The 13,718-nt window shown below is 41.4% G+C and overlaps 1 protein-coding gene across 6 annotated transcripts in view; it reads left to right on the top strand.

The window, feature by feature from the left end:
- The window catches only part of NRP1 (neuropilin 1), a 158,428-nt gene that overhangs the window by 56,282 nt on the left and 88,428 nt on the right, over positions 1 to 13,718 (top strand). For all 6 annotated transcript variants that reach the window (XM_055275097.2, XM_055275096.2, XM_055275098.2 and 3 more), the window contains exon 3: positions 8,181 to 8,362. In XM_055275097.2, the coding sequence (XP_055131072.1) occupies positions 8,181 to 8,362 (182 nt within the window). The remainder of the gene's footprint in view (positions 1 to 8,180; positions 8,363 to 13,718) is intronic.

Here is a 13,718-nt window from a genome sequence, read left to right as displayed (position 1 = left end):
ATTACTCCTTTGCATTACTACAGTGAAAGCCATTTTAGATCTCTTTTAATGTTTCTTACAAATTTTTTCTTTGATATTTTATTTTTTCTTCACTTTTGTAATACCTTGTTTCCTGGGACTATAAACTCTCGTACCTGACGTGATTACCTATCTCATCAATTAATCATCAGTTTTCTTAGTGACAATAAAATTATTGATAGTCATTATTATGACCCCTGAGACATTACAAAAGCTTAAAAGTTACATTTTTAATGTGTGAGATTAGCTTTGTGAGCTTTACTGTACTTTGATTATTTGAGAACTGGTCATCTCAGTATGATATATATGGAAACCTTTCCTAAACTGAATCAGAGTAAGATGTTAGGTGGACTATATGCGATTGGAATTTCTTGTAGGAGAATGTCCTGGAAGCCTTTAGACAAGCTCAAGGGTAACACTATGTGGAATTTTGAGGAAGACACTGACATAAGAAAAGACAAATGTTTCTGAAAACATTTTTATATTTTTTTCTGCAAGAGAGGTGAGGACTTGGTGTCCCATTTACAGTCAGTGAAGTTGGTTGCAGGAGAGAGGGTTTAGCTTAAGTACATCCAGCAGCCACTGATGGATGTCATGTTGCTGCTCTGGTCTCCTTAGCACCACGTTCTTCCCAGCTCTGTGGCTTGTGTCCAAGCAGCCCAGGAGACCATCCCTGAAATTTGGAACTTGTGCTTATTTTGGAGCTATGCAGATAGCAAAAGCCTTGAGTCCTCCCACGTAGTAATAGATGGAATCTGAGTTTGGGTGATAAGCTTGGCAAAGGAGTTCAATGGTAGGGAAATGGAAAGGCTACTAAATAATCACTCTCCTACCCAAATGAATGGGATTACTAATAAGTCATAAGTGCTCGCCCCAACAGAAAAAAAAGTCACCTTACACCCTGACAGTATCGACAGCATATTACTTGATGCAAATATGCATAAACACATCGCAAAATACAGAAGTAGTAATGCTATGGTTTAGAAGTTAGATTTGTGGGGTGTATTGAAAGGACTACAAGAAGTAAGAAAAACGGAGTTTTAGGAAGTATCATAAAAAGTAAAAATAAGCCCTGGATCAAAGACACATGTCCCACAATCCTGCTGTGGGATGCATGTCCCACAGAGAGCAAATTGGAAGACAGATGCGTAAATGAATGAATGATTGAATAAATAAACATGTGTGAAAAAAATATATAGGAAAGATATGTTATTTTTAAATAAGAAAGAATATAGACTTAAAAACAAACTTCAAAAGAAACTAGGACAATATAATAAAGCAATATTCTTTATTATCATTCTTTATTTAATATTCCATAGCATGCAATTTTATATTTTATACACATTTAGAATGACTTTCATAGAAATTTGGCATTTGACCACATGCTAGGAGCTGGGAGGACAGCAGCCAGGTCGTGGCCCAGCCTCTCTGTTTCTCATAGAAAGGTCTAGGGATACTCTGGCAACGCCCTGAGGCTCAGGCCTTATAGCTCCTCTGAAGCTGGGCATTGCCACTAAGGCTGGTGGCAGCGCTGGTGGTGGTCAGGCCTTCCCTGGGGCTGCCTGTGATCAGGCATACAGTGCTGGTGCGAGGAAGGAAACAAAATTAGAGCTACCATGCAGCCCCCTCCAGGAGCCAACCTTGTTTCTCTCAGTCTTGCAGGCTGGGCTTTGTTTCCAGTAGTCATGAGGTCCCCGAGCAGGAGGACCAGGACAGCTCTGGCATGAAGCCCATTCAGTGGAACTCACCAGACACCAAGACTGCTGTCTGTGTCTGTCTCTCTCTGTCACATACACTCACACACGCACTGATTATATCATAAGCATTTTTCACTGATTATATCATAAGCATTTTTCCTGTTATTTAAAAATTTTCTTTGAGCAATTTTTTTCTTTTTTTTTTTAATTTTAGAGACAGGGTCTTGCTCTGTTGCCCAGGCTGGACTGCAGTGACACAATCACAGCTCACTGCAGCCTCAAACTCCCGGGCTTAAGTGATCCTCCCACCTCAGCATCCCAAGTAGCTGGGACTACAGCACAAGCCACCATACCCTGCTAATGTTTTTAAAAAAATTTTTTAGAGAAGGGGTTAGGGGTTCTTGCTTTGTGGTCCAAGCTGGTCTCGAATTATGGGACATATGTCTTTGATCCAGGGCTTATTTTGTCTTATTTCTTATAGTCCTTTCAATAAATCTTTGTCCACACCAAGATGCTCTAAGCACACAGAAAAATCAGTGAGGTATTAGTTGATGAGATGATTGTCTGGCAACAATAACCAGTGGAACAATGAATCACCCAGAGTTAATGGCTAATCCTAAAGTAAGGCCACACCCATCCCCCCACAAAAAATATGAAAGGGAGTAACAAGTGCAGATATCAGAATCAAGCTTGCCCCAAAGTAGGCAATATTAAAAGCATAAAAAGTACCTCATTCCTGGGTCTCTCATGCAGTGCTCCCTCAGCTCAGGGCTCTTTCTAGGATATCACCTGCTACCTGCCTTCCCGGGATCATTGTGAAGACTAAATTAGATAATACATGTGAGAACATGCTGACACAGAAATTCCCGTGCAGTGTCAAGAATTCTTGCCAGCCTTTCAGAAAATAAGAGATAAAATCCAATTTATTTTAACTTTCTGGTCCTAAAAATAAATATCACACAGAGCATCTCATTGATTCAGTGGCGGGGGCGGGGGGGGGGAAAGAAAAGCCAGTCTTTGATTCACTTCCAAGATAGTTTTTTTTTTTTTTTTTGCCAAAAAATGGAAAATAAGGCAAACAGATATTGATTTGTTTATTTATATATAGGTAGTTAGTGCTTTTCAAAATAACTTTTACCTGATTATAAAGGACTACTTGTCCATTGTAAAAATTTTGAAAAATACAGAAATGAATAAGGAACATAATGTCACTACCCAGAGATAACCACCTAATGGCTTGGCCTAGTTAGTTCCTTCTAGATTTTTTCTGCATATGAATAAGAGTTGAGAATATACTGTATATAGGGTTTTATGTTCTGATTTTTCACTGATTATATCATAAGCATTTTTCCTGTTATTTAAGAAACTTTTGTTGAGTTTTGTTTTGTTTTGTTTTTAATTTTAGAGACAGAGTCTTGCTCTGTTGACCAGGCTCGAGTGCAGTGACACAATCACAGCTCACTGTAGTCTCAGACTCCTGGGCTCAAGTGATCTTCCCACCTCAGCCTCCTAAGTAGGTGGGACTACAGGCATGAGCCACTATACCTTGCTAATTAAAAAAAAAAAAAAAAAAATTGTAGAGAAGGGGTTGGGGGTTCTTGCTTTGTTGTTCAGGCTCGTCTCAAACTCCTGGCCAAAAGCAATCCTTTCGCCCCAGCCTCCCAAAGCACTAGAATTACAGGTGTGAGCCACCACGCCTGGCCTGAACACGTTTTTTTTGTTGGTATTGTTTTTGTTTGTTTGTTTGTTTGTTTGAGACAAAGTCTCGCTTTTGCGCAGGCTAGAGTGCGGTGGCGCCATCTCAGCTCACTGCAGCCTCCACCTCCTAGGTTCAAGCGATTCTCCTGCCTCAGCCTCCCGAGTAGCTGGGACTACAAGTGCATGCCACCATGCCCAGCTAATTTTTTGTATTTTTAGTAGAGACGGGGTTTCACCGCGTTAGCCAGGATGGTCTCGATCTCCTGACCTCGTGATCCATCTGCCTTGGCCTCCCAAAGTGCTGGGATTGCAGGCATGAGCTGAACACACTTTTTAGTGGCTGAATAATATTCCATGGTATTTGACATTATTTTGGGTTGTTCGCTTAGAACAGATTTCTAAAACATGCTTTTGTTAAATAAGAGGCTATGACTCTTTTAAGACTTTTCCTACATCATGATTAGAACATTGCAAGCAAGCCAGAACCATTAGGGGACGACTCTCGTGTAAAAACACTCAGAAACACAGGTGCAGACTAATTGGCTCCTCCTAGCTCCACCATTGTATATTTTTATTTCCAAATCCTCTTTCTAATACTCTGGAAGAAAAATCTGTTCTCTTTTGGGGGATACGTAAGTTAATTCTTGGACGGCAGCACAGCAATCGTTTACAGGTTGTTCAGTTTGAATAGCTATTAATGCCTCGTGCAAAATAAACCAAAGAGCCACAGAAACACATTTTTGCAGGTGAAAATTGTGTTCGCCAACATCATTTCTCACTCCAGCTTATGATGTCAGGCGTCATATTTCTCCATTATTAATGTACTATGCCAGTGGGGGGAGAGCCTCTTGGAAGGAGATTAAAAAGACACCACCGCCTCAAATCCCCCTTCCTAATAATGTGAGAATGTCCAGAAGCCTGGGGGGTTGGGACAGTAGCTCACAGTGCCAGACAACACCCTGTGGAGGAATAGCTTCCTTTCCGTTAACCATCTCCACCGTAGAGAGTCAGGGGTCACTTGTACTCACCAGAGAAAACCTGACTTAGGCAAAGTCACTATTCATCTGTTCAGCACCGCATACCTATAAAGCCTCAGACACTGCTGTTTGGTGACTGAATACATTTCTCACCTTCTCATCACTTTTCCCCTTACTTGGCCATTTTCCTAAAGCCGTAATTCAAACTTTCCCAAAGAAAAAAAAAATCTCTAGGTAATCCTTTTAAGAATTCTTAGAAAGAAATCTTTATTCTTTGAGCACTCTTCTGGGAAACCTAACCTGTGATTACCGTTAGGATTCAAAATGTTTCACCACCCGCTTCTATGTAGATAGGGTGAGCCTGGGGAAATATGGAGCCAATAGGCTTTTAGCTTGAGGAGCGTGGATTCTAGAGCCAGGGACACTCATGAAAACAACCACCTGGTGGATTACACCCTAACATTGAAACTGTGGCAAAGTACCTTTTAATTGCAAAAGGGTTTAGGCAGAGATCTATCTTTGAGTTACTTGGCAGTAAATGTTCACCTACTTTACCACTGTTACTATAGAATGGGGAAGGTTTAAGGTAGAAAATCTAAGAAAAATAATGGGAAGATGCCTTAATGAGAAGGGAGGGGTTGGTTGTCTTCTGAACATTTAAAAAATCCACATCATGTTTACATTCCGAGGGTGGTAAGTGGGGAGGGTGAGGTCTGGGGAGGGACATTCCCCAGATGGGAGCCCTGTCTGTATGTGAGCAGAGAGAAAAAGACCCTGCATAGAACGGTGGTTCCCTTTGGACCCATTCATAGCCTCCTTGTGAACTGGAGCTTTCTTTTTCCAGAGCAGGGACCCAGACAGACAGAGGGGTCAACTCTCTGACCCCTCCTCTAGCTTTTATGAATTAAATTCCTCGGACGTAATTCCCAGCTCTCATCCAGCGGCTAGAACAGGGGGAGTGAATGAGAGCCAAAGAGATGCCTTCGTTCTCACCTTTGCCGGGCTGCTGTGCTGTCCTGACTGGGGATCCTGACATCCGGAGCAATGTCGTGTTTGCCACACTGGCAACAGTAACAGAGCAATGTGCAGCCGGCTTCGGGATCGAAATTTGCAAACTCAGGATCCTGGGCCTCAGGCCAATACAGGCTGGGTGCGTTGCAGTGGTGACACGTTTAGTCTCTAGGGAGGGATACTGGCACACCAGCTGCATTCCTGGCAGCACGCTTGCCAGTGCGAAACTTAGCGAGCGGAGCTGGTATCAACTCCAGAGGGAGACGCAAGCTGCTTCCTTAACTTCTTTGGCAATACTCCCCTCTGCAACTTGTGCGCAGTACACGCTCCTGAATATTTACAAGAGCTGCTATTTGTGATACTATTTGGGGCCCTGTTGGATAGTACTTTGAAGGGAAGTGCTAAAACGATAGCAGCCTTCCAGTTTACAAATGTAACTATAGTATTCCTGAATAATTCAATTTCCTAAAATTGGCACTTAACTGTGCAATGACTTATTTCTTGCTGGGAAGGGATTCTAATCCCACCCCCCCACCCCCCACTCACCACCCCACACATACTTTTAAAAATATCTTCTACTTTTGCCAAGAGGAGCGCCTAGTATTTACTATTGGAGGATATGTGAATTAAAATACTAGCTTCTTTCCCTGTTGCAATCCACTGGCACTATATTAGCTGAGTTCTCTGCTACCTGAGAGGAACCTATCCTCGATAGAAATGCCCTTAGTTTTTCAGAATGCCTCACCCACCTCTCTTATTTGTGCTTGGAAGGCAACATGAGCTAGAATTTGACCACTTAGTATTCAGACCATGTCAGGATTCAAGTAAAAAGCCTATATTGCAGAGCTGGATGCACCGTCGCCAGGCCAAACACAGTCAAAAGTTCAAATCACAGTTAAATTATAAGAGAGCGTGGGGCGAAACATGCAAACCTGCCTTGTCAATGAAGCAGTAGAGATAAAAGGAATTACTCCATAAATGCTAGCTTGTGGGGCTTTAATGAATACAGAGATGGTGTTCTTTCCAGCTACATCCCATTGATTATAAAGGCTAGTTAGGATTTTAAACATAATGCTTTCTTCTTCCTCCTCCTCCTCCTCCTTTTCCTCCTTCCCTCCCCTCCTCCTCCTCTTTCTCCTCCTCTTCCTTCTCCTTTGTCTTCTTTTAATATGCAAAGCATTTCCCAAAGTATGGAGAAATGAACAATAGCTCTGTGTATTTCCACAGTTTTGCAAAGGGACGGTGGTGTTAGCAGGCCAAGTATCTACTACTGGAAGCATCATATGTAGCAGAGGAAATGCAGTTAATACAATAATTCACATATGTTAATGCTTAGTTCCATCAATGTCAGCTTTATTTTCTTCTTGATATACACAAAACTGGCACACAGTTTTAACTGATGAGGTAATGTCATTTTTAATTTAGAGAGCCTTAAGCTGTCCACTTTAACTAGTGATATCATCGTTGCAGTTGTCTCCTGAGACTTTATGTAAACATAAGTCATGCGTCCCGGGCAGTTTGAGAAGAGATTGTTAAAGATGACATTGGGCATCATGAAGATTTCCCCCACTTTGATCTCTTTTAAATTGCCAGATACAGTTTATGTTACTGCCATATTTTAGCCATTCCTGAAATTAATATATCCCAGGACTTTTGAACCGAGTTAAGCACAGAAATAAAATAAAGGTTGGAAATGAATGCCTTGTAATGTTTTCATGTCATTTCAAGAAGAAAAATGGAAGATGAATCAGATTCTCTTGCTCCTAGGTGACTTGGTAAATAAAAAGAGAAGAAAGAGCAAGCTACGAAGAAATATATAACACCAAATAAACAAAAGCTTTCTTATTTTCCTAGGAGACACTAGTGTATTGGTGATGGTTTTGTACATTTTAAAGATAAATAAGATCCAACTGTCTCTTATCTCTGTGTTAACTTTCTAGAAATATTTTATTGTCACTTTCCTTACGATTTGTATCCTTAGTGTCATTACTAAGCCTGAAGTTTAAATCTCATCACTTTTGTGGTATCAAGCGTTTCTTTCTCAAACAACAAGATTTCTTTAAAGACTCAAACAATGATATTCCGTTAAATATTCAGACTAGTGGGTATAAACAAAGTTATTTTCCATCTTTAACTAAACTTTTTCTTGGGAGAAATTACGCTCTAGGATGCAAGTGTCTTTTGGGGGAAGATAATCTGTGTTTTAACTATTGGATGTGGCTACTGAGAGACTATTTTCAAAGAAGTCTGGAGTTTGGTGGAATGCAGTTAAATAGTAAAGAATCTGTTTATTATTCTGTGGCCATATGTTTAGAGGGTCGCTCACAGAAATCAAAGTATTGTTCATAGAAAGCTCCAGCCAAGGAGACATTTTGAATTCATAAAAGAACTTCACAGTTTGAAAAGAATGCATAGCATTATGTATTGACACCCCACCACCATAGACAAAGGAACACAATTTAATAATAGAGGATTGTGCTCATGAGATTTTTCTTTTTCTTTTTAATTGGTTACTTTAACTGACATTGTCTGCAAGTATAATGGACACCATTATTCTTAATAGTTGTGTGTTGCCAGATGTATACAGACATGATGTAGTCCATTTTAATTATTTCGTTTTGCTAGATTTTTTTTCCCTCCATTTAATGCAGTGATGAATGCAGATAGAACTTTTTTTTTTTCCTGGCACACTATGCTAGATGATGCTGGTGTCTAAATTACTGAAATTAAAAGGGCATTTCTCACCAACCTAATGTTTTCTTCCATGTTTGTGTATTAGGTATGACTACGTGGAAGTCTTCGATGGAGAAAATGAAAATGGACATTTTAGGGGAAAGTTCTGTGGAAAGATAGCCCCTCCTCCTGTTGTGTCTTCAGGACAATTTCTTTTTATCAAATTTGTCTCTGACTATGAAACACATGGTGCAGGATTTTCCATACGTTATGAAATTTTCAAGAGAGGTGAGTGAATAGCTTACGGTAGAACAAGGATGACTAAAAGTTCATTTAGGTCGAGTGTGGTGGCTCACACCTGTAATCCCAGCACTTTGGGAGGCCGAGGCAGGTGGATCACTTGACCTCAGGAGTTCAAGACCAGCCTGGCCAACATGGTGAAACCCAGTCTCTACTAAAAATACAAAAATTAGCCAGGCATGAAGGTGTATGCCAGTAATCCCAGCTACTCAGGAGGCTGAGGCAGGAGAATCACTTGAACCTGGGAGGTGGAGGTTGCAGTGAGCCGAGCACAGGCCATTCTACTCCAGCCTGGGTGACAGAGCGAGACTCTGTCTCAAAAAAAAAAAAAAAAATTTATTTAACATTGTTTGATTTCACGAAAGACAAAGTGAAAAGGAAGACGGGAGTAATGCTTTTATCCTTTTGTAAAACATATATCCTCATTATAAAAATGTTGGGAAGTACTTTAAATAAAGGTAAATTACCCATTGTATGGAGGAAGTGTATTTAAAATAGAAAAAAAATGTATTTCAGCAATCAAAATTGTACCCATCTGAAGTGTTGGCCAGTGTTATAAGGCAGCAGTCTCCAACCTTTTTGGCACCAGGGACCAGCTTCATGGAAGAAAATTTTTCCACTGACAGAGTTTGGGGGATGGTTTCAGAATGATTCAAGTGCATTACATTTATTGTGCACTTCATTCCTATCATCATTACTTGGTAATATATAATGAAATAATTATACAACTCACCATAATGTAGAATCAGTGGGAGCCCTTAGCTTGTTTTTCTGCAACTAGACTGTCCCATATACAGGTGATGGGAGGCAGTGACAGATCCTTAGGCATTAGATTCTCGTATAAGGAGTGCACAACCTGGATTTTTTGCACACACATTTCACAATAGGGTTTGTGCTCCTATGAGAATTTAATGCTGCTGCTGATCTGACAGGAGGAGGAGTTCAGGTGGTAGTGCCAGTGATGGGGAGTGGCTGTAAATACAGACAAAACTTTGCTCACCTGCCACTTGCTTCCTGCTGTGTGGCTAAGTTCCTAACAGATCACAAACTGGTACCAGTCTGCAGTCTGAGGGTTGGGGACCTCAGTTATAAGGTATACACTCCATAAGCTTTTTAAAAAGCATTTATTCTTGTCTGTCTTCTTCAAAAGTAATTTGATCTATCCTTGAAGTTTGATTTCTTTCATTAAAAATACATTAGCCAGCCATGGTGGCGCATGCATGTAATCAGTTCCAGCTACTTGGGAGATTAAGGTGGGAGGATTGCCTGAGCCCAGGAGTTGGAGGCTGCAGTTGAGCCTTGATCGTGCCACTGCACTCCAGTCTGGGTGATAGAGCAAGACCCTGTCTCTAAATATAAATTTAAAAATAATTTAAAAGTAATAAATTAACAAACATGTAACTTTATCTGGATGTCACTGTTTTTAGCAACAGCCTATAAATTCCTTTTATGTGTGAAATTCAGCCTTCCTATTATTTACATTTTTAAGTTGGCATTAATGTATAGAAAGCCAATCCAGGGACAGAGGATCAAGATTTGAATGTATTGTCTTGGAATACAGAAGAAAAAGCTTTTTTCGATAGAAAAAAAATCTAACCACATCAATTTCAAAAGCCTTCGGTCTTCTGGGTTCATGATAACTGAGAAAAATGTAAAGGGGAGTTGTTAGGGGCTCCAGGAAACGTTGCAACAACTTCTTTACATTTCAAAGATGTTTGGCTCTGACACCACATAAATAGGGAATAGATGGAGAGAAATTCATCTAAGCACATAAGTACTTAGAACACCTTTCGTATAGATAATAGTATACATACGACATCAGCATAAACAGATGATGGATGTGCATATTTTTAGTGATGAAAACTGTTTGACTTGTTATAGAAGTCATATTATATGTGTCTGTATATGTACACACACACATCTACACCTGCTTGCTTACCTGTATATGGCACTATCAAAGACAAAGGTGTCAGAAAAGGGGCTAGGAATAGCCTTTTATTTTCAGTTTTCCTAGAGATCTGAAGACAGTTGAAGGAGAAAAGACAGATCTGTCACTAACTCATGAAGAATTCTTTGTGTTCCTTCCAAAGGAACTCAGCTCCCTACGTATCTGTTGGTCTCAGATGTAGCAAAGCTTCCTGTCCTGCTCTCCAAGCCCATCCTTCAGACTTGAAGTCTTCTTTTGTTCTTTCTCTTCTTGACTTCCCACATCCAATATGGCATCCACTGCTTTTTAATTTTCATCCAAAGGTCTCAAAGACTCTCAGCTTCTTTTCCACGTCACTGCCATTAACCAAATAGGCTGAAGTTGTGGCCCTCCCATGTGACTCTATCCTGCTCATAGCTTCTCCAACAGGCAGGAAGCCACTGTCCTCAAAACGTCCACAGTGGGTTTCTGCCACCCCACTGGGCAAGATTGAGGTCCTGCTCAAAACTTAGCATCATCTGCATAAAAATCATTAATATAATTCATTTATGAAAACATATATATATGTATACACACACACACACACACACAAAAGCACAGGTCATGAATGTTTTTTCCTCAAAAGCCGTTTAATGATATTATAGAATTCATGGATCATTATTCTTTTGAAAATATAGCACTTCTTTCAGGATGCAGCAATTTCAAGTTTCCTGAAAACACATGAATTACACTAATCATAGTTTAATGCAACCAGAATGGCCTTGAGGTTTCCGGTGTGAGGTCACAGTTCTGAGAGACATTTAGGCCATTCCAGAGTCCCTGGGTTGCATTGCTCCAGGTTCATCTTTGCCTGACAGTCAACAAGGCCAGCCCCGCTTCTTCCTGCCCTCCTGGAGCCATGCTGGACTGCTCTCATTCTCCTCCTAAGAGCCCCTGTTTTCCTTCTACATGCTCTTCCCAGATGCTGAAACTTTGGGCCACCAGCCCTACACTTATTTCCAATCGCCTAAAGAGATTTCTCTAGGAAACCCAAGCCTCCCCACTGATCTCTGTTCCCGGTTCCCGTCCTTCCCTTGATCTTCAGGCCCAGATGCTGGCAGAAGCTGCTGCTGTTTCCTATGGGTCTCAGTGCAAGGGGGCTGGGGGGTGGGGGCGGGTGCCATTTACAGAGAGCAGACTTGGTCACTTGATATATGTTATGTGATTGAGAGTTTGTGCATTTAATAATAATTCCGAAGAGAGTATCTTGACTGTTATTACTCTCCATCCTTATTGTCCTTGGCAGCTAAATGGTGGCATTCCTTATAGCTATACAAGTTACTCCTGTTCTTACAAGTAAAGAGGAAAGCTCATGTTCACTAACTCCAAATGCCTGTGTGAGTGCCACTTACTCCTAGGCACCCAGGGCTGCTGGCGTCACTCCTGCTCATCTCCTGTATTCTCAAAGTGCTGTAAAGAAATACCTGAGACTGGGTAATTTATAAAGAAAAGAGGTTTAATTGGCTCACAGTTCTGCAGGCTATACAGGAAGCTGATGTTCACACCTGCTCAGCTTCTGGGGAGGCCTCAGGAAACTGACAATCATGGCAGAAGGCGAAGGGGAAGCACATGTCACAATGGCTGGAGCAGGAGCAAGACAGAGAGAGAGGGGAGGTGCTACACGTTTTTTTGTTTTTTGTTTTTTGTTTTGAGACAGAGTCTCACTCTGTTGCTCAGGCTGGAGTGCAGTGGCACGATCTCAGCTCACTAAAAGCTCTGCCTTCCGGGTTCACGCCATTCTCCTGCCTCAGCCTCCTGAGTAGCTGGGACTACAGGTGCCCGCCACTACGCCCGGCTAATTTTTTGTATTTTTAGTAGAGACACAGTTTCACCGTGTTAGCCAGGATGGTACACGTTTTTTTTTTTTTTTTTTTTTGAGACGGAGTCTTGCTCTGTCGCCCAGGCTGGAGTGCAGTGGCGCAGTCTCGGCTCACTGCAAGCTCCGCCTCCCAGGTTCACGCCATTCTCCTGCCTCAGCCTCTCCGAGTAGCTGGGACTACAGGCGCCCGCCACCACGCCCGGCTAATTTTTTGTATTTTTAGTAGAGACGGGGTTTCACCGTGATCTCGATATCCTGACCTCGTGATCCGCCCGCCTCGGCCTCCCAAAGTGCTGGGATTACAAGCGTGAGCCACCGCGCCCGGCCCGGATGGTACACGTTTTTAAACAACCAGCTCTCATGAGAACTCACTTACTATTGCAAGGACAAGGCCAAGATGGGCTGGTGCTAAACTATTTATGAGAAATCCACCCCCATGATTCAATCACCTCCCACCAGACCCCACCTCCAACATTGGGGATTACAATTCGACATGAGATTTGGTGGGGATACAGATCCAAACACTATCATGTGTAGTCACCATGGACTTTCTTAACCCCTTTTCTGCCATTGTCCTTTTGGGAGAAAGTGCTTCTTCAACTATGGTAAACTGAAACAACAGTGAATAAGGAAAATATTAAAACGAATTTTGGTGTATAGTGGAGAAAATATGAAGTTACAGAATCTTTAAATTGGAAGAGATTTTATTTTTCAAATTCTAAAGTCCAACTCCCATTTGTCATGTGCAGAACTTGAGAACCAGAAAGGTTGAGAGGCCACCCAAGTTTACACAGCGGGTGAGTGAATCTCAGGACTGGGATTCAGGTCTCCTGGGGCTCCATCCAGTTCTCGTCCATTACCCCATGGAATGTCCCCATGTTTTGTCAAAATACACGAGAAAACCTGGGATCATTTCCATAGCATGACAAGGGCAAAGTGAAAGCACCAAAATTCACTTGCTTTTGAAAGTATGATCTTAATTCCTGTCATTTTTTCTCAATAAATCTTAATCTGAACCAAAACCTTTGATCTTTTTAAGAAGGAGAAAATATTAGTATCTGCATAAAACCTTGCTGTTTCATGTAGATACTAATAAACCTTACAAGAATGTAGCCAAAGCGTTTTTTTCCCCAGGGAGGAGTTTGGAGGTCTCCAGGGTAACTGTTTCTACACTGTGGATATAAAATCCTAAAGGGTCCCCAATATCATGTGTGTATATATATTTTTTTCTTTGTGGATAAATGACTCAAATGAGCATAGTCGCTGTCATCTCAGAAGCCACCAGAGTAATTTAGAAACTAAGATTATAAACCATACAGCACATGTCATAATCTCTACCTGGAACTGACCTGGCGAATTGCCACGTGTTACTAACTTTTGAACCAGAATCAAATAGATAAGCATTGGCAGCTCTCATGGTGAAGGGTGAGCCATGGCCAAGAAGGTTTGAGAGGTATTTCAAATAAGTCAGACCTCTGCAGACCAGGTTTACTGGGCCCATCTAAGAATTCTTCTGCATCTGCAATGCCATGGATCCATGGATAGCCAATATGTGCATG

This window comes from Symphalangus syndactylus, chromosome 4 (assembly GCF_028878055.3).
Source record: "Symphalangus syndactylus isolate Jambi chromosome 4, NHGRI_mSymSyn1-v2.1_pri, whole genome shotgun sequence".
Taxonomy (NCBI): Eukaryota; Metazoa; Chordata; class Mammalia; order Primates; family Hylobatidae; genus Symphalangus; species Symphalangus syndactylus.
This window is presented reverse-complemented; position numbering and strand designations above follow the sequence as displayed.